We start from the raw sequence: 26,342 nt of genomic DNA on the forward strand, positions 1-26,342 counted from the left end.
CTCATATTTGCACCTTTATTCCCACTCTGTTTTCTGCCGACCAGCCAATGCTCCACCCACGTTAATAACTTCTCTGTAATTCCATGGGCTCTTATCTTGCTAAGCAGCCTCATGTGTGACACCATGTCAAAGGCCTTCTGAAAATCTAAGTACACCACAGCTACTGCATCTCCTTTGTATACACTGCTTGTAATTTCCTCAAAGAATTGCAGTAGGTTTGTCAGGCAGGATTTTCCTTTCAGTAAATCATGCTGGCTTTGGCCTATCTTGTCATGTGCCTCCAGGTACTCCATAATCTCATCCCTAACAATCGATTCCAACAACTTCCCAACCACTGATGTCAGGCTAACAGGTCTATATGGTTTCCTTTCTGCTACCTCCCACCCTTCTTAAATAGTGGAGTAACATTTACAATTTTCCAGTCATCCGGTATAATGTCAGAATCTATAGATTCTGAAAAGATCATCGTTAATGCCTCCGCAATCTCTCCAGCTACTTCCTTCAGAACCCGAGGGTGCATTCCATCAGGTCTTGGAGATTTATCCACCCTCAGACCATTAAGCTTCCTGAGCACCTTCCTAGTCATAATTTTCACTGCACAAATCTCACTTCCCTGACACTCTTGAATGTTTGGTACTGTATACTGCAGACGTCTTCTGCTGCAAAGACTGATGCAAAATATGTATTCAGTTCCTCTGCCATCTCTGCATCTCTCATTGCGATATCTCCAGTGTCAATTTGTATCGGTCCTATATCTACCCTTGACTCTCTTTTACCCTTTATATACCTAAAAAAGCTTTTAGTATCTTCTTTGATATTAGTCACCAACTTCCTCTCATAATTCATCTTTTCCTTCCAAATAACCTTCCTAGTTTCCATCTGCAAGTTTTTAAAAGCTCCCTAATCCTCTATCTTCCCACTAGCTCTGGCTTCCTTGTATACCCTCTCTTTTGCTTTTACTTTGGCTCTGACTTCACTTAGTCAGCCACGGTAATGTCCTTCTTCCCTTTGAAAATTTCTTCTTACTTGGAATGTATCTGTCTTGTACTTCCCTCATTTTTTGCAGAAACTCCAGCCATTGCTGCTCTGCTGTCCTTCCTGCAAATGTCCCTTTCTAGTCAACTTCGGCCAGTTCCCCTCTCATGCCATTGTAATTTCCTTTATCCCACTGAAATACCGGCACATTAGATTTTATTTTTTCCCTCTCGAATTTCAATGTGAACTCAATCATATTGTGATCACTGTACCCTATGGGTTCCTTAACCTTAAGCTCTCTTATCACCTCCAGATCATTGCACAACACCCAATCTAGCACAGCCCAGTAGGTTAAAGGGTCAGCACAACATCATAGACCAAAGGGCCTGTACTGTGCTGTACAGTTCCCTGTTCCACATGAACCTAACACGAACTTTTGACCTTACCATAAAAGGAGGTTGGGAGTCCAACAGAGAAACAGGCAACTTCATCGCCACTGGATAATAAAAGGATAATAGGACTAGTTGGAGGGATTTTACAACACTGACCAAATCACAAGACAGCTGTTGTAGTGAAGTCAATGTGGGAATAAGAGCTGCCCATGGGCTGGGCAGTGCCTGTGGGGAGAAAAGAGTTAATGTTTCAGGAAGAAGCACTTCCATCTGTTTCAATATCCTTAACTCCCTCATGTCCTGACTGCATCAACACCTCCACAATCTCTGCTCTTTATTCAGGAATTCAAACAGATGCTGTTTCATTTCTCAGAGAACTAATGGCAGATCTTGCCAGCGGAACCCACACCTAAAGGATGGATAAACAAATCCAGCACAGACAGTACAATTTGATGGAGGTCACTGTGGTCAAGTGGAACAGGATCTCAACATAGTTAATTGATGAGGTCAAGGCATGTGAGTTTTGTCAGTGGAGAAGTTAAATATTTCCCACAAAACAAGGATCCTGAATCTTTTTGTGCTTCTAATTCTTGGCAGGATGTCAGCTGAGTTTACGATGTGATAGGAAGGATGTTGGATGTTCAGTAGAGAAACTACAAAGAATCAGAATCAGATCAGGTTTATTATCATTGGCATATGTTGAGAAATTTTGTTGTTTTGCAGCAGTAGTACAGTGTAATACATAAATTATAAATTACAATAATATATACGTGTGTGTATATATGTATATACCATGTTTCTCTCTCTATCTACACACACACACACACACACACACACACACACACACACACACACACACACACACACACACACACACACACACACACACACACACACACACACACACACACACACACGTCAAAATCTCTGTTACTGTGAATAGCTAAGCGAGTAAAAAATGACATGATTTCCAAAAGGCATAAAGATGACACATTTCTTCAATATTTCAATCAAGATTGCTTTTTTATTTCCATCCTTTACAGTTTCAAAATAACAAAAAAGGAAAAGGGCCCGAAGCCAAAGTTTGGGCATGGTCAGTACTTAGTAACACCCTCTTTGGCAAGTACCACAGCTTGTAAATGTTTTCTGTAGCCAGCTAAGAGTCTTTCAATTCTTGTTTGGGGGATTTTCACCCATTCTTCCTTGCAAAAGACTTCCAGTTCTGGGAGATTTTTGGGCCGTCTTTTGAGATCTATCCACAGATTTTTGATGATGGTTAGGTCGGGGGACTGTGAGGGCCATGGCAAAACCTTCAGCTTGCTCATACCTTTGCTCATTGCGGTCAAAAAGTTCAAAGGAAGATCTAAACAAGCCTGATGCATTTTGGAAACAAGTCCTGTGGACTGATGAAGTAAAAATATAACTTTTTGGCCACAATGGTTGGAGAAAAAAGGGTGCAGAATTTCATGAAAAGAACACCTCTCCAACTGTTAAACACGGGGAGGTGGGAGGGAATTGATCATGCTTTGGGCTTGTGTTGCAGCCAGTGGCATGGGGAACACTTCACTGGTAAAGGGAAGACTGAATTCAATTAAATACCAGCAAATTCTGGAAGCAAACATCACACCTTCTGTAAAAAAAGCGGAAGATAAAAAGAGGATGGCTTCTACACCAGGATAATGATCCTAAACACACCTCAAAATCCACAAAGGACTACCTCAAGAGGCGCAAGCTGAAGGTTTTGCCATGGTCCTCACAGTCCCCTGACCTAAACATCATCGAAAATTTGTGGATAGAGCTCAAAAGAGCAGTGCATGCAAGACCACCCAAGAATCTCACAGAACTAGAAGCCTTTTGGCAAGGAAGAATGGGTGAAAATCCCCCAAACAAGAATTAAAAGACTCTTAGCTGACTACAGGAAGTATTTACAAGCTGTGATACTTGTCAAAGGGGGTGTAAATAAGTACTGACTATGCAGGGTGCCCAAACTTTTGCTTCAGGCCCTTTTCCTTTTTTGTTATTTTGAAACTGTAAAAGATGGAAATAAAAAAAGTAATCTTGTTTAAAATATTAAAGAAATGTGTCATCTTTAACTTTATGCCTTTTGAAAATCGGGTCATCTTTTACTCACTTAGCTATTCACATCTACAGAAATTTTGACCAGGATGCCCAAACTTTTGCATACCACTGTATATATAAAAGACATTGGGTGGAACTGAAGCACTGAAATGGCTGAGCGACCCTGTATCTAGGGTGTTCAGTGTTCCTTATACCTTTTACCCAAAGCATCCTGCATTTGAAATCCATCAAACGTAAATACTTCTTCCATTGTGCCCTGTTGACCATCGTTTGATTATGTTGCTTCAGTTCACATCAGCCTGAAGACCAATGTTTCAAAGGAAAGATCACCATGTAATCTGAAGTTAAACATCAAGGTGAGGATGTCTTGAAGAGTTGAGCTCACATGGTTCTGCTCACGCCAGTCTCATCACAGGAACAATAACCCTGAAGGCATCTCCTGAGACTCCAGAGATCTGAAACCAGCTTGATATTCTGACTGAAAAGCTTGAGCGTGTAGATATTAAGAAAGAGGATGTGCTGGAGCTGTTGCAAAGCATCAAGTTGGATAAGTTGACAGGATCAGATGAGATGTACCCCAGGCTACTGTGGGAGGCAAGAAGGGAGATTGCTGAGCTTCTAGCGATGATCTTTGCATCATCGATAAAGACAGGAGAGGTTCCGGAGGAATGGAGGGTTGCAGATGTTGTTCCTTTATTCAAGAAAGGGAGTAGAGATAGCCCAGGAAATTATAGACCAGTGAGTCTTACCTCAGTGGTTAGCAAGTTGATGGAGAAGATCCTGAGAGGCAGGATTTATGAACATTTGGAGAGGTATAATATGATTAGGAATAGTCAGCATGCCTTGTCAAGGGGAAGTCTTGCCTTACGAGCCAGATTGAATTTTTTTGAGGATGTGACTAAACACATTGATGAAGGAAGAGCAGTAGAGGTAGTGTATGTGGATTTCAGCAAGACATTTGATAAGGTACCCCATGCAAGGCTTATTGAGAAAGTAAGGAGGCAATGGATCCAAGAACTGGCTTGCCCACAGAAGGCAAAGAGTGGTTATAAAAGGGTCATATTCTGCATGGAGGTTGGTCACCAGTGAAGTGCTTCAGGGATCTGTTCTGGGACCCTTACTCTTCATGATTTTTATAAATGACCTGGATGAGGAAGTGGAGGGATGGGTTAGTAAGTTTACTGATGACACAAAGGTTGGGGGTGTTGTGGATAGTGTGGAGGGCTGTTAGAGGTTACAGCGGGACATTGATAGGATGCAAAACTGGGCTGAGAAGTGGCAGATGGAGTTCAGTTCAGATAAGTGTGAAATATTTCATATTGGTAGGTCAAATATGATGGCAGATTATAGTATTAATGGTAAGACTCTTGGCAGTGTGGAGGATCAGAGGGATCTTGGGGTCTGAGTCCATAGGATGCTCAAAGCAGCTGCGCAGGTTGATTCTGTGGTTAAGAAGGCATATGGTGTATTGGCCTTCATCAATTGTGGAATTGAACTTAGGAGCTGAGAGGTAATGTTGCAGCTATATAGGACCTTGGTCAGACCCCACTTGGAGTACTGTGCTCAGTTCTGGTCGCCTCACTACAGGAAGGATGTAGAAACCATACAAAGGGTGCAGAGGAGATTTAAAAGGATGTTGCCTGGATTGGGGAGCATGCCTTATGAGAATAGGTTGAGTGATCTTGCCCTTTTCTCCTTGGAGCGTTGGAGGATGAGAAGTGACCTGATGGAGGTGTATAAGATGATGAGAGGCATTGATCATGTGGATAGTCAGAGGCTTTTTCCCCAGGGCTGAAATAGTTGCCACAAGAGAACACAGGTTTAAGGTGCTGGGGAGTAAGTACAGATGAGATGTCTGGGATAAGTTTTTTTACTCAGAGGGTGGTGTGTGCATGGAATGGGCTGCTGGCAATGGTGGTGGAGGTGGATACGATAGGGTCTTTTAAGAGACTTTTGGATAGGTACATGGATCTTAGAAAAATAGAGGGCTATAGGTAAGCCTAGTAATTTCTAAGGTAGGGACATGTTCCGCATAACTTTGTGGTCTGAAAGGCCTGTATTGTGCTTTAGGTTTTCTATGTTTTCATGTTTCTATGATATATATATTTATATTATATGTTTCCTGGATGAGGCACAGGACACAATGAAGGTGCTGATTACAGTGAAAACACCTGTTGGGTTAAGAGCAGGGTGACTTCATTTGAAATAAGACACACACACTCCTGGAAACAGTGCAAGACCATCAGGGCAAGTGTCAGGGCCAGGATATACTGGGGGAACTGCCTCAAGAAAGCTGTTGATGTTGAACTTATGATTGAGATTGGTAAATTTATCTTACACAGACAGCACTGGATGGAAAACGGAAAGGTTGAGCAGAAAGCCCAGATCAGGCCTGAGGCGAGATGGTCAGTCTTGTTCCTGAATCTATGGACTGTGTGACCTTGTGAACAAGATGCACTCTGTATGGAGGAGAGGATTTATGGCAGAATATTGGTGGTTGGGATCACTGATACACTGACCCCTGGTACACAGGACGAGCTAGGAACAGGGCTGGAACAGAGAGGTAAATGGGGGAATGTTTGTGTGGCTTACAGGGACTGGGGGACTGATTTTGTACTCTCTGAAAAACACGGCAGAAGTATCCAGACACACTGATCACAACAACAGCATCCACCACAGGATGAGTTTTCCTGTTGCTTTAACCCACAGTATTCCCTCTTGCCTTCTCTCCAGTTTAACATGGTTCTGTTCACGGTGACGATGCAGAAGCTGAGGATGCAGATCACCCGCCTGAATACCGAGGTCACCAAGATCAAAGACATGAGGTGAGTGGAGCCAGCATCAAGGAGCTGGTGGAGCCGGAGGTCTCCCAACCACGCTAAGATTAAGCCTGTCCCTCCTCCTCTGAGGCACTTCTTTGAGCTTGGTGGAGCAACCATTGTGGGTGATGGGAGGATAAGGTCTATGCAGTGGATTGTTGTTGGGTTGACAGACCAGAAGAGATAAATGGGATTAAATTTCAATTCTGCCAGTAAATAACAGAGAAAACACAGAGTGGTGGGTGCATAGAATGCATTTCCAGCAGTGGTAATGGAGGCATATTCAACAGAAGTATTTAAGAGGTTCTTAAATAGGTATATGAATGTACAGGGAATGTAAGGATATGAACATTGTGTAGGATTAGTTTTGCTAAGTGTTTAATTACTTGTTTACTTAGTTCCGCAAAACATCATGCACCAAAGAGCCTGTCCCTGTATTTCCCATGTTTTGTAAAACCAAAGACACTGATCAACAGGCAAAGGTTGAAAAGTGAAGTCAATGTTAGGTTTATTATAATCTGAACAAATTCATGTGTGCAGAGGTGCAATGAAAACCTTATTTGCAGCAGCATCACAGGCACATAGCATCAGATAAACATCAGATAAGCAGCATTCACAAGAGAAATTAAACTGAAATTATATACAATTTTTACAAGAAAAATCTTTATGTGTTCATAAAGATTGTGTATCATTTATGTTTAATTTGCTTTTCTTGTGAATGCTGCTTCTCTGATGAAGAATAAGAGGTTTTAAGTTAAGGGACCTGAGGAAAATTATTTTCCTCTGAGGGCTCTGGTCAATAGGACCGTGTAGATAGTTGGAGTAGTGTGGGGTAATATAAGAACTAGGAGCAGGAGTAGGTTATCTGGCTGATCATACCTGTTTTGCCTTTGAGCCTTTTAGACCATAGCTGCTCTGGCCATGGACTTCAGCTCCACCTACCTGCCTTTTCACCATAATTCTTAATTCCCTTGATATGCAAACATCTAGCTAACTTTATCTTAAATATATTTACTGAGGTAGCCTCCACTGCTCCCCAGGGCAGAGAATTTCACAAATTCACTACTCTCTGGGAAAGCAGTTTCTCCTCATTTCCATCCTAAATCTACTTCCCAGAACCTTGAGGCTATGTACCCTAGTTCTAGTCTCACTTACCAGTGGAAACAACTTTCTCCTGCCTCTATCTTATCTATCCCTTTCATAATTTTATGTGTTTCTATAAGATACTCTCTCATTCTGAATTACAGCAAGTACAGGCAACTCGATCTCTCCTCATAGGTGAGTTGGGCTTGTTTGTGTAAAACCACAACTCCATGACGCATGGGCAAAGGTTCAAGCAGAAGGTTGCACAGAGTGAAATTGTCAGAATATTGATCCAGTGGTGACAGACTGCAGATGTGACAGGTGCCCACCTCATTCACCCAGACCAGTGCTGTATGTCAACATATGACAGGAACTCAGTAGGTCAGGCAACCTCCAAAGGGAAGATGGCTCCGGTATCTGGCGACTCTGCGCATGCTCTCCCAAGCAAACTGCTCTCTACAACTATGGAGAAGAAAAAAGAGTCACTGTTTTGGGCCGACACCCTTCAACAGGTCTCAACTATTTATTCTCTTCCATTGGTTCTGTCTGACCTGCTGAGTTCCTCCAGTAGTATTGCTCTAGATTTCCAGCATCTACTGTATCCCTTGTGTTTACATACAAAGACATCTTATCCTCAACATACAAAGCATTAGCAGGAACTACACTACCCACAGTGAGGGGTCTGTACTTATACTGCTGTCCCTCAAATGCTGCAACCAGCCCTGGATGGAGCTATACACACTGAGCTATGGGTGTGTGGAGCAGTTGTACAAAACACCAACATTGGTGTTTCTCAGTTGAGAGGCTTGTCTCAGTTTCACAGCTTTTCCTGAGAGGTTTGGCAGGGGTTCTGAGTGTTAAAGAGAAAGATGTATTTCTGGAGCACCTGTCACAGCCAGTGAATGCCCTGAGGCATCTCACAGATGGTTCTGTGCTTCTTCAAACATTGTTGTTGAAGTGTGGTGCACAACAAGATCCCATGAACATGAACATCTGACTCATTTGTCTGAAGGATAAACATGGTACTCTCAGCTGCCACACCGTGTCCCACTCTCAGTCAAAGACCAGCCCCTCCAACCAGCATCTGCACAGAACGCAGGGTGGTCCCAGACTCCAGATGATGAAGAGGGAGCTAGGGAAGGAGACATCATTCCTCAGTTTCCTGCCATGGTGGTTAGTTTGCAAAGACTTAAACTCGATGTACATGATGGTGATTCAGTTGGAACCATCAACACATCTAGCACAAGAGGAGATTTGGAGCTAATCAGTGCCATGATGTAGGGTTTTGACCCAAAACATTGATTGTTACTCCTCCTACCCCACCCCACAGATACTGCTCAACCCACTAATTTCCTCCAGTAAATTGTTTGAAGCTCCAGATTCCAGTCTGTGCCCATTAGAGCTAATCATGTCTCGTTGAATTCTCCACAGAACACTGATCTTCAAAGCCATTGCACAGGGGTTTGTCTTGGGCTGCACCTGGATTCTCAGTTTGTTTCACTTTCACAGTACAACCATGATCCTCACCTACCTCTTCACCATCATCCACAGTTTCCAGGGAACCCTCATCTTCCTCATTCTCTGTGTGCTGAATCAACAGGTATGATTTATCCCTGACTGACTGCATTCCCTGTGAGAGATGTCCATTCTGTTTCTGTCTCCCTCCCCCTGAACTGACATTTGGAGCCACACCACTGTAGTTCAAGACAACAGATCCAGCGGCACCCATTCCATAGGCTTTCGGGGTTCCAGGTTTGGGAGTAACCTGGCCATAAGGAAACCTTTGAAGATGACGAAGTTGGACATATGAAATCTTAGGACACTAATGTCATGGTGTCAGTAAGCCTTCCTATCTCCTCCTTCTAGTCCTTCATCCTCCCCTGTGCTCTCTCTCTCTTCATGCCCTTTTCCTTCTCCTCCTTGTACCCTCTCCTGTTTCTCTCTACTCCCCATCTTCAATCCATCCTGCCTCTCTCATACCATCTCCTCTCCTTTCCTCATCTCACGAATGAACAGTGTGCCTCTGGAACAACAGCTGAGGATTTATTTTCTTAAACTAACTGCCTTTCCTTCAAACAACTTCAATATAGCAAAGCAAATCTCTCCACGTGTAAACAGAATTAGCCACATCATTCTTCACTGCCTGTGGTGGGGCCAAAACACCAACCCCAACTCTGGATAGACAGAGAATGGGGATCCAGGGCCAGAGAATCCACTGGAGTTGTCAGAGATACTGGAAATGGCCTTTCTAAGCTTTTGATCTCCAGACTCACTTCCAAGGACTTCTTACAACTTATGTTCTCAGTATTATTTTTATTGTAAAATTATAGATGCTCTGATGATTAATCTGTTACATTTACGGATTACTTTTTTAAATCTCAGCTATACAATGTAACTAATTTAGATGTTAAAATGGTATCTTACTAATTTAAATTCATATGTTTTAAAAGCCAAGATAACCCCCTCACTCCTCCTATCCCTCCACATCTCTCTTTCTCACCCACCACTTCCTCTCCGTCCCCCACCTCCCTTCCATCTCCCACTTTCCTCTTTGCCCCTCTCCTTTCACCACCTACCCCTTCACCACCTCCTCCACTGCACCCACCCTCACAACCCCTCCTTCTCCAACCTCCCTGCCACTTACCCCCCTATCCCCTCCTGTGGGGTTAATTGATATGTTTTAACTGACCCATGTCTGTAGGTGAGGGACGGATACCGTTCCTGCTGGAACAGAATGTGCAGAAACTGGAAGAAATCAGGCCTCACAGATTCAGCTTCCACCAGCATGCCAATGACCACAGTGATGGTGAGTCCGCTGTCCGACAGTGGGGCAAGTCCTAAGTGTTTACACTCTGTCCTTACATTCCTCACCTTCAACACTCTCCCCGCCCCCCCCCCCCCCGTCTTCACCAGCACGCCAATTACCAGTGCGTCAGTGAGTACACTGCCCAACGGACAGGTGGGGGGGGGCAAGTCCCAAGTGTTTACCCTGCCTCCTTATAGCCCTCACTCTTAACACTCCACCCCATCAGAACAAAATTCCTGTAAGAATGTTCAAGAACACTCCATTCACTCTTACTTAGTTGGAGCATTGAGTGCAAGGGTCAAGAAGTCACATTGCAACTGTATAAAGCTTTGGTTTAGGCCAGGCTTAAAGCTTTGTGTTCATTTCTGGTCATACCATTACAGGACATGGATACGGTTGAAACAGTGCAGAAAAGGTTCACCAGGATGCTGTCTGGATTAGAAAGCATGAGCTAGAAAGCGAGACAGGACAAACTTGGGTTGCTTTCTCTGGAGCAGAGGAAGTTAGGAGGGAACCTGATAAGAGGTTTATAAGATTATGAGAGGCATAGATAAAGTAAACAGCTGGTATCTGTTTTCCAAGGGTTGAAATATCTAATTCCATAGAGCATGAAAGGAGGTAAGGTGAAAAGGGATAAGCTCAAAGGAGACATGCCAGGAAAGCTTTTTATAGGATTTGAGTACAGGAGCAGGGAGGTAAGAAAGAAAGACTGGATCGACTAGGCTTATACTCACTGGAATTTAGAAGATTGAGGGGGGATCTTATTGAAACGTATAAAATTCTAAAGGGATTGGACAGGCTAGATGCAGGAAGATTGTTTCCAATGTTGGGGAAGTCCAGAATGAGGGGTCACAGTTTAAGGATAAAGGGGAAACCTTTTAGGACCGAGATGAGGAAAAACTTCTTCACACAGAGAGTGGTGAATCTGTGGAATTCTCTGCCACAGGAAACAGTTGATGCCGGTTCATTGGCTATATTTAAGAGGAAGTTAGATATGGCCCTTGTGGCTAAAGGGATCAGGGGGTATGGAGAGAAAGCAGGTACAGGGTTCTGAGTTGGATGATCAGCCATGATCATACTGAATGGTGGTACAGGCTCGAAGGGCCGAATGGCCTACTCTTGCACATATTTTCTATGTTTCTATACTCAGTGGTGGGTGCCTGGAAAGCACTGCTAGGGGAGGTGGTAGAAGCAAATACAATACAGGCATTTAAGGGCCTCTTAGACGAATGCGCAAAGAATGGAAGGATACGGACATTGTTTAAGCAGAAGAGATATAGCTTAATTCAGCATTATGTTCAGCACAGACATTGTGGTCCACAAGACCTGTTCCTGTGCAAAAGAGTCATAGAGCAATACAGGAATACAATACAGCAATACAACTTAACCAACCACAGTGCCCACCCCACTAGTCTCAATTTCCTACAATCAGCCTATATCCCTCCAAGCCCCATTCCTCCATGTACCTGTACAACTGCTTCATAAATGATACTATCGTATCAGCCTCAACCACTTCCTCTGACAGCTCATTCCACATATGCACTGTCTCTGGCATGAAATATTTTCCTCTCAGGTCCCCTTCAAATCTTTCCCCTCAAACCCTAAACCTATGCCCCTAGTTCTGGTCTCCTTTACCCTGCAGTAAAAGACTGTTACCATCCAATTCACAAATTTAGACATTTCTTTAAGGTCATCCCTCATTGTCCTACACTCCAAGTAAAACAGACATGGCCTGGTGAACATCCCTCTATAACTCAGCCCCTCAAGTCCTGGCAATATCATTGTAAATCTTTTCCATATTATTTCCAGTTTAACATTGTTCCTATAATAGGAATGCACTGTTCTACATACCTACATTTCACCCAGCACCCAGCCAAAGAAGTTTCATGCCCATGGTCAGTGATTCACACAGACAGACCTTTGTGTGGATGAAATGACAGGTGCCAGCTGTCACTTTTTTGGTTTTACTCTTGTCCTGTGACCTGGGGGCTTGTGCAGTGCAGTGGGGACTGAGTACATTATGTCCTTTAAATATGCTAAAGAAAGGATTCTTCTGCCTTTTGGACAGGTATAACAGATGCAGTAGTCCCTCTGGACAGGTCAGGACCTGACTCCTCAACCAATATCACAAAGTGAGTGGTGTGTGAGCTGTGGACAGACCTCAACAAGAGTTCAATCTGGACTGTGTTTTGAACCTCGCTCTCCACCATCTGCTCATTCACCCAGACTCTTCCTCAGGATTTTCTTTAAGACCAGGTGTTCAGTCATATCCAGAATGTGACTTTGTGAAACATGGTCCATCCCTGCTCCAATACAGAGATGTGGAAGGTTAAATGTCATATAAACAAAACCGGCTCGAATCACAATGAAATCTGGTGTTAATGTTCACTGATGGAAAGCCAAGCATATTTCGGGAATGTTGAAAAAATAATCTGAAATATTGCCTAAAGTTTGCAGCGTTGGTATTTTAAAATTCCTGTATGCTTCCTGAATTATGAAAATTAAAAAATGACAAAATTATAATTAAAGATAAGCTTTATTTGTCACATGTCCATTGAAACATGCAATGAAATGCATCATTTGCATCAAATGAAATCAGTAAGAATTGTGCTAGGCAGTCCACAAGTGTCGGCATCCATCCAGTGTCAAGAAAGTAGATTCACACTCACTAACCTTAACTGTATGTCTTTGGAATGTGGGAAGAGACCAGAGCGCCAAGAGGAAACCCACACAGTAATGGGGAGAACTTACAAATTCTTTACAGACAATGGTGGGAATCGAACTCCAGTCTTAGTGTTTCACTAACCACTCTGCTACCTTGTCACTCATTTTGGAAAAACAGTTTTATCTGTGCCTTATTTCTGTTTTTAAAAGTGAAGGCAAGTACCAGAGGCTTTTGTATGTTCTCCATACTGGACTGATTGTGATCCAAGATGAATCTCTTTAAACACAAGTCAACTGTGAACCTTCACCCTCTGAGCAGAGGTTAGCAGTGGATTCCAAAGGCTGGTGAAATGTTACAGGTGCTCTCTTCCTGATGGCATGACAAATCATTTCTCAATCTTCATTCCCTGAGGCACCATGTGGAGGAACATCACTCCCACCTGTCTAATAGCATTGGAAATGAATGGCTCCACGGTGGGCAAAGCTTTGGTAAAGGTGCAGCAGATGCAAAACACCTTTGACCACAGAGGTTGGGAAATGTAGTATAGAAACTTGTTTATCATTTCTACATCCTCTAACTGAATGTGAACCACCCCTGTAAATGGAACCAACCAGGTACTAACACTTCTGGATAGAGTGGATGGTGAGAGGAGGTGTTTCCATCAGAAGGAGAGTCTAGGACCTGAGTACAGAGCCTCAAAATAAAGGGATGACCCTTTAGAACAGAGATTCAAAGATTCCTTCAGCCAGAGGGTGGAAAATCTGTGGAATTCATTGTTGTGGGGCAAGTCATTGGGTATATTTAAGGCAAAGATTGAAAGACAAGAGGGTTAAGGGAGAAGACAGAAGAATGGGGTTGGAAAAATCAGCTATGATTGAATGGTGGAGCAGACCCCATGTTCTGTATCTCAGCTCTGTTATTAAACGTGGCATACTAACCAATAGTCAGCAATAAACTAAGACCCCGGTTTTAGTTCATTAGAGTACTGGGTTGTTGGCAGAATCTTTCATCTACTTAGCAGACACTTGGAAAAACCCCAAAACATTACAGAAGCAACTGAAAACATGTACCAAAGCAAATCTTTAACTCATCCTGATGAAGAGCCTTGGCCTGAAACATCAACTGTTTATTCCCATCCAGCTGCAGAATCTAATGTGTCTATAATTTGTTATATGCTGTTTACGTATGTGGTAGAAGTACCTGTGTCTTCCAAAGTTTCATACATTATTGTCTCCAGCTGTCACAGCTCCGAGTCCAGTAATGTGACACAATCACCCACTGAACACCTACCTGTCAGTGAGATGGGTTTGTGGTAAGGCAGGTGCTGGAAGATTGCAGCCTAGAAAATGTAGTGCATTGGAACAGGACAGGAAAGGTCAAGTTAGAAATTGCATTGTAATGATGGGTGAAACCCCGGAGCTGCACAAAATGACACGTGGCTTGTTTTCATGTTTTATCCCAAGAAAATAATTGACTCACAATCAGCAAACCCTGGAAATAACAGGATTGTATTAATTGGATTATTCAGTGAGTTCCCCATGGTTGAGGGGCCTTTCCTCATGGAGAGACACAGGCTGCTGTAGCTGTTATCTCAGGTTCTCCATCCAAGGTCTGTATGGACTGAGGATAACAAGTTCCAGGGAACAAAGAGATGTGGGGATCATGCAAGGACATGCAGAGGACCTGATGAAGCCTCGAGAGTCTCCTCCTCCTTTGCCTGCTATTCCATGAAATTATCATTCTGTTTGAGGACTGAATCCAAGGGGACCTTGCTTTGTGGATCCAGAACTGGCTTGCCCACAGAAGGCAAAGAGTGGTTGTAGATGGGGATGGGAGAGGTTCCGGAGGATTGGAGGGTTGCAGATGTTGCTCCTTTATTCAAGAAAAGGAGTAGAGTTAGCCCAGGGAATTACAGACCAGTGAATCTTACCTCAGTGGTTGGTAAGATGATGTAGAAGATCCTGAGAGGCAGGATTTATGAACATTTGGAGAGGTATAATATGATTAGGAATAGTCAGCATGGCTTTGTAAAAGGCAGGTCATACCTTACGAGCCTGATTGAATTTTTTGACGATGTGACTAAACACATTGATGAAGGAAGAACAGTAGACGTAGTGTATATGGATTTCAGCAAGGCATTTGATAAGGTACCCCATACAATGCTTACTGAAAAAGTAAGGGGACATGGGATCCAAGGGGACATTGCTTTGTGGATACAGAACAATCTTGCCCACAGAAGGCAAAAAGTGGTTATAGACGGGTCATATTCTGCATGGAGGTCGGATAGTGCTGGGGAGTAGATACAGAGGAGTACCTACTCAGAGAGTGGTGAGTGCGTGGAATGGGCTGCCGGCAAATGTGGTGGAGGCAGATATGATAGGGTCTTTTAAGAGGCTTTTAGATAGGCATATGGAGCTTAGTAAAATAGAGGGCTATAGGTAAGCCTAGAAATTTATTGGCTGAAGGGCCTGTATTGTGCTGTAGGTTTTTCTATGTTTCTATATTTTGCATGGAGGCTAGTGACCAGTGGTGTGCCTCAGGGATCTGTCCTGGGACCCCACTCTTTGTGATTTTTATAAATGACCTGGATGAGGAAGCGGAGGGATGAGTTAGTAAATTTGCTGATGACACAAAGGTTGGGGGTGTTGTGGATAGTGTGGAGGGCTGTCAGAGGTTACAGCGGAATGTTGATAAGATGCAAAACTGGACTGAGAAGGGGCAGGTGGAGTTCAACCCAGATAAGTGTGAAGTGGTTCATTTTGGTAGGTCAAATATGATGGCGGAATATAGCATTAATGGCAAGACTCTTGGCAGTGTAGAGGATCAGAGGGGTCTTGAGGTCCGAGTCCATAGGACACTCAAAGCTGCTGTGCAGGTTGACTCTGTGACTAAGAAGGCATATGGTGCATTGGCCTTCATCAATCATGGGATTGAGTTTAAGAGCCAAGAGGTAATGTTGCAGCTATATAGGACACTGGTCAGACCCCACTTGGAGAACTATGCTCAATTCTGGTTGCCTCATTACAGAAAGGACATGGAACCCATAGAAAGGGTACAGAGGAGATTTACAAGGATGTTGCCTGGATTGGGGAGCATGCCTTATGAAAATAGGTTGAGTGAACTTGGCCTTTTCTCCTTGGAATGACGGAGGATAAGTGACCTGATAGAGGTGTACAAGATGATGAGAGGCATCGATCATGTGGATAGTCAGAGGCTTTTCCCCAAGGCTGAAATGGCTAGCACGAGAGTGCAGTTTTAAGGTGCTGGAGTGCAGGTACAGAGGAGATGTCAGGGGTAAGTTTTTTACTCAGAGTGTGGTGAGTGTGTGGAATGAGCTGCCAGCAGCGGTGGTGGAGGCAGAAACGATAGTGTCTTTTAAGAGACTTCTGGAATGGATACATGGAGCTTAAAAAATAGAGGACTATGGGTAAGCCTCGGTAGTTCTAAGGTAAGGACATGTTCGGCACAGCTTTGTGGGCAGAAGAGCCTGTACTGTGCTGGAGCCTTTCTATGTTTTTATCTCAGAGTTCCTCAAAGCCAGTCACAGCTTTGCGCATGCAAGGCAGTGCTGCTTTAAGAGTCCCACCCTGGTTATTATTCAAGCTGCTGAGCTTGGGCCAGTCACATACAAGTGCAAAGCGTCCTTGCAGACTCTGACTGCCACACTGTCTGCTGTTACTGGAACCTGTTCTTCAGCAGAGCAGAACCATGGAGTGGAGATGCAGCAGCCTGGAGTGGGGTGAGTACCGAGCATGGGAGAACAGAGAGAGCAGTAAAATGCAAGCAGCCTCCTCTGCCTGTTAATACCCCAGTCTCTTCCCCATCCACATTTTCACTACCCACCTCACAGAGCAGTTTGTCTGATCAGCAACTCACTTCTTTAATGGAAGCTTGCTAGACATCCCACAGAGCAACAGCTGTGGTACTCTATAGGTATTTAATTGGGTGTAAGTGGCATGGACAACTGGTTGACTGTTAGTGATCTTTTTTTTCCTCAAACTACTAATGAATTAGCTATTCTCTGTCTTCTGATCAACCTGCATCCAGACTAGCAAAGTCCATTACCCACTGTCCCATCACCCAGATCGTCAAAACTGTCAGTAATTCCAAACAGCTTCACACAAAGGAGCTCAATTCTCAGGTGAGAGTCAATGTCACCTGTGGGTATCTGTGGAATGAGCGGGATCACAGACCAGTGACCTGACATTTCTCATCCAGCCATGAGACCCCAGGGGCACCACTGATAACAAGAGGAGCAATCCGACTGTGTCTGGAGATGTGCAGTGGTGTGAATGTAACTGTAACTTATCAGTTACCCTCCCCTGTGTCTAGGTCTCTCCTACACCTGGGCATTACCAACACAATGGTACTCCCCTGTCCAGTCCCTGGTTGAGCCTGAGCTTCCAGTAACTCATCCCGTCATACTCTGACCTCTCTGAAAAATTGCCGACTATACGAAAATAAGTGGAGTAGCAGGTAGTCCAACAGAAGCAAAGAACGTGCAGAAGGACTTGGACAGATTAGAAGAATAGGCAAAGAAGTGACAGCTGGAATACAGTGTTGGGAAGTATATGGTCATGCACTTCGGTAGAAGGAATGAAGGCATAGACTATTTTCTAAATGGGTAGCAAATTCAAAATTCAGAGGTGCAAAGGGACTTTGAATCCTCGTGCAAGATTCCCTAAAGATTAACTTGCAGGTTGTGCCGATGGTAAGGAATGCAAATGCAATGTTCACATTCATTTCATAAGGAATATTAAAATCAAGGATGTAATGCTGAGGCTTTATAAGGCATTGGACAGACTGCACTTGAGACTATTGTATGCCATTTTGGGCCCCTTTATCTAAGAAAATATGTGCTGGCATTGGAGAGAGTTCACAGATTTAAACGAATGATGCTGGGAATGAGCATTTGATGGTTCTGGACCCATACTGCAGTTGAGAAGAATGAGGGGAGTAATTCATTGAAACTTACTGAATATTGAAAGGCCAAGATAGAGTGAATGTGGAGAGGATGGTTCTAACAGTGGGGGAGTCTAGGACCTGAGGACAGAAGGATGTGTTTTTCGGACAGTGCCATACTTTGCTGTAACACACATTCCACCACACTCTGCCACAACCAGTTAACCTGACTCAGACAGGGAATCCACACAGAGTGCAGAGTTTGTCAACATGCAAAGTCTCAGCACTTGCTGGAGCCAGCTAGTATCTGGGTCACCAATTTGTTCGGGGATGGGGGGGGGGGGTGGGGGGGGGTTGCAGGTGGGGTTCCAGTTTGAATACTACTGCTGATAAAAATAACATTCCACAACATGACTGGGGAAGTTAAATAAGGCAGGAACTTCCTGTTTCCTTTTATTGTTATAAAAGTGTCTTCGGAAATGTGTTTTCTTAAACGATCTCCAAACAGGAGTCAAGAAAAATCTGCCCCTCCCACCAGTTCTGACAAAACAGTTCATGGGAGAATTCTCTCCCCCTGCTTTCCAGGAGGACATTTCTGTGAATGTGGGAGGATGTCATCCTTGGCAGCCCAACACAGCAATAAGTAGGGAAGAAGTCCGGGAGTGAAGATACCCTAGAGCCTCCTTGTGGCTTTGGCAGTGCTGGCATTGAACATTACACAGAGTTTTGAGAAGTTAGTGGTTTTGATAGATTGTTCATTGATACAGCTTATTTCAGCCCCCAAGGTATCTGCATTCCAACAATCCTCGGCCTCTTCATCTGCATTCCATTTCACTGCTCCAGCATTGATGGAACTGCCTTCAGCTCAGGAATTCTGTCCTTGCAAATTCCCTCTCCCTCCAAAACCAATAGTGCCCAGAAAAGGGGCGGGGGAGAGGACATTCAGCCCACAGGGTCAGTGCTGTGACCAGAAGAGCAGGCCCACCTGTCCTGTTTCCCATATCCTCATTTCCCTACAGCCCTGACATTCACTCTTTCTCTCAACCATCAGCTCTCTGTGATTCTTTATTATTTGCCTACCCAGGGAGTAATTCACCTCCACATGGGACAACTGACAGATCTTTGGGATGGGGAGGAAGCCAGAACACCCAGGGCATGGTCACATGGAGAAGAGGCAAACCCCACACAGACATCGGCAAAGGCCAGAATTGAACCAGGGACCCTGGGTCCAGGATGCAGCAGCAGTAATACACCACCATGTCTTGGGTGATATTTACATGAGGATACTGCATGAATGCACAGGTCCTCTGATATGATAACACCAAGGAATTTAATGTTACTGACCCTCTCCCCCTCTGATCCCCTCAAGGTCTATGTAGATAACATCCATTGCTTTACCCTCATCAAGTTATCTACTTCCCCTCCTCAGAAAACTCAATCAACTTTGTTAGGGATGATCTACTCATACAAAGCCATGCTGACTGTCCCCAAGCAGGACCTGCCTTTTCTAATGGCATAAATTCTATCCCTCAATATCTTTTTGAACAGTTTCACTACCACTGATCAGAAGCTCATTGGCCTATAATTACCTGCATTATCCCTATTTCCCTTGTTGAACAGACAGGACATTGCCACTCTCCAGTACTCCAAGACTTTGCCCAGTGCTAATGACACAGGTATTGTTGTCAATGCCCCAGCAATCTCCTAACTTGCTTCTTTCTCTATTTAGGATATATGCCATCAGGCCCTGGAATCTTATCCATTGTATTGCTTTTTCTAAATCCCAGCACTACTGCTCCTTAATCTCAATATGTCTCTGCACATCATCGTGCTCCACTGTATCCACTCTCCTCCAATTCCTTCTCCTTGGTAAATAGCGACACAAAATACTCATTTTGTACCTCAACAATTTGCTCTGAGTCCAAGCACAACATACTTCCTTCCTGCTTTCTCCTGACTCATCCTCTATTTTTTAAGTGCAAAATGCCTTGTGATTATCCTTGACCCTGCTTGCCAAGGACATTTTATGGTCCCCTATTTGGCCTTTCTAATCACCTGTTTGAGCACATTCCTGCTATCTTTGTATTCAAAGAGGATCCAGTCTGATTTTAACCTCCTGAACCCCTTTAACTATGCTGTAGAAGGCTCTAGAAGCACAGATCTGCTTGTTGGTAACATCAGCAGGCCTTCATTCCTGATCACTGCTCAGTCGTTCTGCCCACCCTTTCTCCCAAATTCTTCCCCCCCCCCCCAACCACTGTACCCACACCCACCCCCAACAGGTCAGGTAGTATCTATGGAGGGGACTACACAGTCATGTTTCTGGACAATACTCTTCATCAGACTACGTTTGTAAAAAGAAAGGGCCCAGAAGCCAGAATGAGAAGGTGAAGGAGAAGAAAGTATACCAAGCTGGCAGGTGATAGTTGAGACCAGGTGAGGGGGAACATGGCTGAAATAATAAACTGGAAGGTGATAGGCGAAAGAGGTAAAGGGCTGAAGGAGGAAATTGATAAGAGAGGAGAGTAGCCCATGGGAGAAAGGGAAGGAGGAGGGAAACCAGGGGAAAGGTGATGGGTAGGTGAGGAGTACAGAAAGAGTGAGAGGGTAACCAGAATGGGGAATGGAAAAAGAGGTCTCAGGTGCCCAAAATATCAACTGTTTATTCACCTCCATAGATGCTGCCTGACCTGCTGAGTTCCACCAGCACTTTAAGTGTGTTGCTCTGGATTTCCTGCATCTGCAGAATATCCTGTGAATAATACAACTATCCTAAAATTCTAAACAGTCCACTACTCCAGTGTTCCTGAAAGGGTCTGGATTTCTTTAGGAATTAGGTACAAATTAGGAGCCATTAGAAACAAAGGAATGTTGGAAAACATTTCTCCTCCTTTCCCGTGTGAATTACATCCCCCAGACTCCAGCAAGCACTGACCAATCATGAATCACAGAACAAACCCTCAGCCCCCGAGCTAAGTGTTAAAGCCAAGACACAGATGCAAATAGAGCTGGTAGAACCAGTTAGCAGACTTCTGGGTTAACGTAGATCTGCAATGTCTCATTCCCTTTTACTTTGACAGTGCTTTGCCTGAGTTATATCCTGTCCCTTCCTGTGGTGTCTAGTCAACCCTGCCAACCAGGATACAAGCTTGAAGCTGATCTAGACTGCATTGGTGAGTAACACTTTCAATGATCTCTCAGGAACTGTAGTAAGCTATATGGCCACTTAAATATCTTTTGCTATTTAATAAGATTATAGCTGCAAACTGAATGTAAAGGAATATATCATATAAAAACAGAAACTGATGGAAACACTCAACAAGTCAAGCAGCATCTGTGGAGACAAAAACAGTCTGAGTGCAGGACAACAGAAAAATCAGCAGAATCTGGAAATCAAAGTAATGCACACAAAATGCTAGAGGAACTCAGCAGGCCAGGCAACCTTCATGGAAAAGAGTAAACAATTGACATTTTGGGCCAAAACCCTTCATCAGGACCAATGAAGAATCTTGGACTGAAACATCAACTCTTTTCCCTAGATGCTGTCTTGCCTGCAGAACTCTCCAGCATTTTGACTGAGTGCAGGAACTGTTAAGTCTTGCTGCAGCTATACAAGCCATTGGTGAGACTATGCTTGGAGAATTATCTGCAGTCACTCAATGATAGAAGGGTATGACTGAGCTGGAGACAGTACAGGAGAGTGTTTCACCAGAATGTTGCCATGACTAGAGGGTCTGAGCTATAAGGAGAGACTGGACAGTCTGGGACAGTCTTCCCTGGAATAAATGAGGCTGAGGTTCATAAAATCATGAGGGGCATAGATAAGGTGAATGGTCAGTCTTTTCTTTGGGCTAGGGGAGATTGAAACTAGCGGGCACAGGTTTAAGGGGAGAGGGGAAAGATATAAAGGGGACCTGAGGGCGCAAGCTTCACACACACAGAGGGTACATGAAATGAGCTGCCAGAGGAAGCGTAGAGACAGGTACAAAAATGTTTTCAAAACAGGTACACGTTGAAATGTTCAGGTAGAGGAGGTATGGATCCAGATCTACAATGATAACTCATAACTTCAGTGATGACTCAAGTGCAGAGAGGATTACAAGGACCACTTGCATTAACTGGATCCACATTCCCTTGAGTACAGAAAATGAAGCAATGATCTAATTGATCCCTTTAACGTCACAGTTGAATTTGAATGGCTGAATTGAGAAGAGTCATTGCCCTGGGTCAGGAAGTGCAGTGCCGAACTGGATGTGAGGCTTTACCCCTGGAGCCAGACAGACTGCAATAAACAGGAAGGCCATCTTCACAGAGACAGAGACTAAAGTCTCAGTCAGCTGGAAAATTCAAAATGGGAATCGTTGGAGCTTTGTTAAACCAGGATGTTATGGGTCACAGAGACCAGATGCATCAACGGACGAGAGATCCAAGACAAGATGTAAGGACCAGATGGTGGGTTCATTCTGTGCTCAGTGGAACTGCCTCTGAATTTTCAACAGCCACCACTCACCCCTCATCTGATGTCCTGTTACAGCTACAGTTACCTACAGGAAAAGAAAGCTCATCTTTATCTCCCTTCTAGTTGTTGACAGAGAATGTGGTGAGGAGGAAGCTGGCTAATTTTCAGGGCAGAGACAAGACCAGAGGTCACTGCATGAAGTTACAAATCCACTTGATCTTGCTGCTATTACAGTTCCTTTGGTACAGGGACACTCTGCCTCACTAAGTAACTCACAGGTAACTGGAAGTGTGTTGGAGACAGAGGTGATTGTCCATTCCCTCTGGGCACCAATCCATGCACAAGCTGCTCCCATTCTGCAGTGTTGGACATATGGGATATCCTCAACAACCTCACCCATATCGTAGTGGAGCTTACAGTATTGACCATAGGATTCCTCTCGCTGACAGAACTGTGGGAAGGAGGGGACCAAAAGTAGTTTTCTATCCCCAGAACTATAACAGCTATCTGCATTCTCCACTACTCACTGGGAAAGGTTCTGTCAAGCAAACCTAACAGTGACCAGAGGCATGAGGGACCTAACACACAGTGACCATATAACACAGTGGATCCAACATACAGTCTTTACAGTGATCAGAGATAATGGACCAGGTACATGGTCCTAACAGTGACTTGAGACATAAGAGCCCCAATACATGGTCCATAGAGTGACCAGAAGTGCGTTTACTCCTATATGTCCTATATCCCACAAGCCCAGACCAGCTGGTGAACACAGCACAGAGAGAGTGCTGCACTGTCAGATGTGGTACATCTCAGAGGAGCATGTGCATCCAATTTGTGGATCTTCTCCTGCAAGATAAAGGTGCCAAAGCAGCACCAATAGGGTAAGCATAGAGGCTGGACCAGCTAGTCTGGGGACAAAGACCAGCCTTTCCAAATGATCTCCCCCTGGGAATGAATGTATAAAATGTACTGACCGCTATTATGTAAATAACTGACAAACTGTTCTGTTGGTCTCAGATATCAACGAATGTGCTGAAGTTGCTCAGATATGTGGGCCAAACACAAGGTGCCATAACATAATGGGAAGTTATTTCTGTACCTGTATGCAGGGATTCCATCCTTATATCAATGCCTCCCATGGGACAAGCTGCCAAGGTAAGACTCAAGGGCATGCATGGTCTTTGGTGGCACATGGGAATCAATGTTTTTGGGTCATAGCTCCCTCCACCTCAATCACCCCCTCTTCCTACAATCAACATTCATTCAAAATTCAAACTGGGTTCACAAAAGCTTTCCTGGGCTCTTACTCTGTATTGATGCATGATCGATGCCTTCAGTTTAAAAAGGAAGATGAAAACTGTCAGGCTAAATCTAACCAGAAACTTTAGCGGCCTCTCCATTTTTATCAGATATCTCCTTTCTAAACAATGGCATCTTTATCTCAGATTTTCATAACACACATCCATGTCTCAAAAGAACTTCAACCATCCCTGTGGTCAAGAACTTTACAAGCTCTCCCACACTTCACTTTTAGCATCCTCACTCACAACATCTTAGACTTACTTTCTCTGTGACCTCCTCTGAATTGTCACCCTGCACTTTGAGAAATGGGGCCAAGTTGGGCATGGTCAGGGATGGGGCTATTGAACTGCTTTCAGTCGGCTATCACACATACAATAGGTCAAATCACTTCCTTCTTCATGTATTCTGATATTCTTCCCCTTCTCCTACAATGCATACAATCGAAAGGCATCAGCTTATTGTGGTGGCATCCGTCGGTCTCGAGAGACCATGGATCTGCGCCTGGAGTTTCCAGGGCGCAGGCCTGGGCAGAGTTGTATGGGAGACCGGCAGTTGCCCAAGCTGCAGGTCTTCCCCTCTCCACACCACCGATGTTGTCCAAGGGAAGGGCACTAGGACCCATGCAGCTTGGCACCGGTGACATCGCAGATTGCTCAAGGACACAAACACGCTGCCTCAGCTGAGGCTCAAACCAGTGACCTTCAGGTTACTAGACTGATGCCTTGCTCACTAGGCCACGCACCAACATCAGCTTATTAACATTAACCTATTTTCCTCCTTTATAAAACTATGGTATTATCCTGTGTTTCTCAGTAACCAAGAAGATCTTAAGACCATAAGATGTAGAGCAGAATTAGGCTATTTGAATCATAGTTGATTTATTACCCCTCTCAGCCCCATTCTCCTGCCTTCTCCCCATAACTTTTGACACCCTTACTAGTGAAGCACAGCAGTCAGCGTAACACTATTACAGCTCGGGGTGTCAGAGTTCGAAGTTCAATTCGTCATCTGTACAAAAGTTTATACATTCTTTCCAGCTTATGGGTTCTGTCTCACAGTCTAAAGCATTACCAGTGAACAGGTTAATTGGTCATTGTAAGTTAACCTGTGATTAGGCTAGGATTAAATAGAAGGGTGAGAGGATGCAATATTAGATCTCCTATTAGGAAATGAGTTAGGACAGGTGACGGAAGTGTGTGTAGGGGAACACTTTGGTTCCAGTGATCATAACACCATTAGTTTCAACTTGATCATGGATAAAGATAGACCTGGTCCTCGGGTTGAGGTTCTAAACTGGAAAAAGGCCAAATTTGAAGAAATGAGAAAGGATCTAAAAAGCGTGGATTAGGACAGGTTGTGCTCTGGCAAGGATGTCGTTGGTAAGTGGGAGGCCTTCAAAGGAGAAATTTTGAGAGTGCAGAGTTTCTATGTTCCTGTCAGGATTAAAGGCAAAGTGAATAAGGATAAGGAACGTTGGTTCTCTAGGGATATTGGAACTCTGATAAAGAAGAAGAGAGAGATGTATGACATGTATAGGAAACAGGGAGCAAATAAGGTACTTGAGGAGTATAAGAAGTGCAAAAAAATACTTAAGAAAGAAATCAGGAGGGTTAAAAGAAGATATGAGGTAGCTTTGGCAGTCAAGGTGAAAGATAATCCAAAGAGCTTCTACAGGTATATTAAGAGCAAAAGGATAGTAAGGGATAAAATTGGTCCTCTTCAGGATCAGAGTGGTCGCCTATGTATGGAACCAAAAGAAATGGGGGAGATCTTAAATGCGTTTTTTGCATCTGTATTTACTAAGGAAACTGGCATGGAGTCAATGGAAATAAGGCAAACAAGTAGTGAGGTCATAGAACCTATACAGATTGAAGAGGAGGAGGTGCTTGCTATCTTGAGGCAAATCAGAGTAGACCTGACAGGGTATTCCCTCGGACCTTGAAGGAGACTAGTGCTGAAATTGCAGGGGCCCTGGCAGATATATTTAAAATGTCGGTATCTATGGGTGAGGTGCCAGAGGATTGGAGGATAGCTAAGTTGTTCCGTTGTTTTAAAAAGGCTCTAAAAGTAATCTGGGAAATTATAGGCCAGTAAATTTGACATTGGTAGTAGGTAAATTATTGGAAGGAGTACTAAGAGATAGAATCTACAAGTATTTGGATAGACAGGGACTTATTAGGGAAAGTCAACATGGCTTTGTGCGTGGTAGGTCATGTTCAACAAATCTATTAGAGTTTTTCAAGGAGGTTACAAGGAAAGTGGGTGAAGGGAAGGCAATGGATGTTGTCTACATGGACTTCAGTAAGGCCTTTGACAAGGTCCTGCATTTGGAGGTTAGTCAGTCGCTAGGTATACATGATGAGATAGTAAATTGGATTAGACATTGGCTCAATGGGAGAAGTCAGAGAGTGGTAGTGGAGGATTGCTTCTCTGAGTAGAGGCCTGTGACGAGTGGTGTACTATAGGGATCAGTGCTGGGTCCATTGTTATTTGTCATCTATATCAATGATCTGGATGATAATGTGGTAAATTGGATCACCAAATTTGCTGATGATACAAAGATTGGAGGTGTAGTGGACAGTGAGGAAGGTTTTCAAAGCTTGCAGAGGGGTTTGGACCAGCTGGAAAAATGGGCTGAAAAATAGCAGATGGAGTTTAATACAGACAAGTGTGAGGCATTGCACTTTGGAAGGAAAATCCAAGGTAGAACATACAAGGTAAATGGTAGGGCACTGAGGAGTGCAGTAGAACAGAGGGATCTGGGAATACAGATACAAAATTCACTAAAAGTGGTGTCACAGATAGATAGGGTAGTAAAGAGAGCTTTTGGTACATTAGCCTTTATAAATCAAAGTAC

At 43.9% G+C, this 26,342-nt stretch overlaps 2 protein-coding genes across 4 annotated transcripts in view; both read left to right on the forward strand.

Moving 5' to 3' along the window:
* LOC140740081 (adhesion G protein-coupled receptor E3-like) overlaps positions 1 to 12,660 on the forward strand; it is a 76,920-nt gene extending 64,260 nt beyond the window's left edge. Inside the window, exons 16-19 of the mRNA XM_073068952.1 lie at positions 6,180 to 6,271; positions 8,780 to 8,948; positions 10,050 to 10,154; positions 12,223 to 12,660. Coding sequence (XP_072925053.1) covers positions 6,180 to 6,271; positions 8,780 to 8,948; positions 10,050 to 10,154; positions 12,223 to 12,228 — 372 coding nt within the window. The 3' untranslated portion in view covers positions 12,229 to 12,660. The remainder of the gene's footprint in view (positions 1 to 6,179; positions 6,272 to 8,779; positions 8,949 to 10,049; positions 10,155 to 12,222) is intronic.
* Positions 12,661 to 16,434: 3,774 nt separating this feature from the next.
* Positions 16,435 to 26,342, forward strand: part of LOC140740079 (adhesion G protein-coupled receptor E3-like) — a 35,258-nt gene continuing 25,350 nt past the window's right edge. For all 3 annotated transcript variants that reach the window (XM_073068946.1, XM_073068947.1, XM_073068948.1), the window contains exons 1-3: positions 16,435 to 16,558; positions 20,802 to 20,894; positions 23,201 to 23,338. In XM_073068946.1, the coding sequence (XP_072925047.1) occupies positions 16,528 to 16,558; positions 20,802 to 20,894; positions 23,201 to 23,338 (262 nt within the window). In that variant the 5' untranslated portion in view covers positions 16,435 to 16,527. The remainder of the gene's footprint in view (positions 16,559 to 20,801; positions 20,895 to 23,200; positions 23,339 to 26,342) is intronic.

This window comes from Hemitrygon akajei, chromosome 16 (assembly GCF_048418815.1).
Source record: "Hemitrygon akajei chromosome 16, sHemAka1.3, whole genome shotgun sequence".
Lineage (NCBI taxonomy): Eukaryota > Metazoa > Chordata > Chondrichthyes > Myliobatiformes > Dasyatidae > Hemitrygon > Hemitrygon akajei.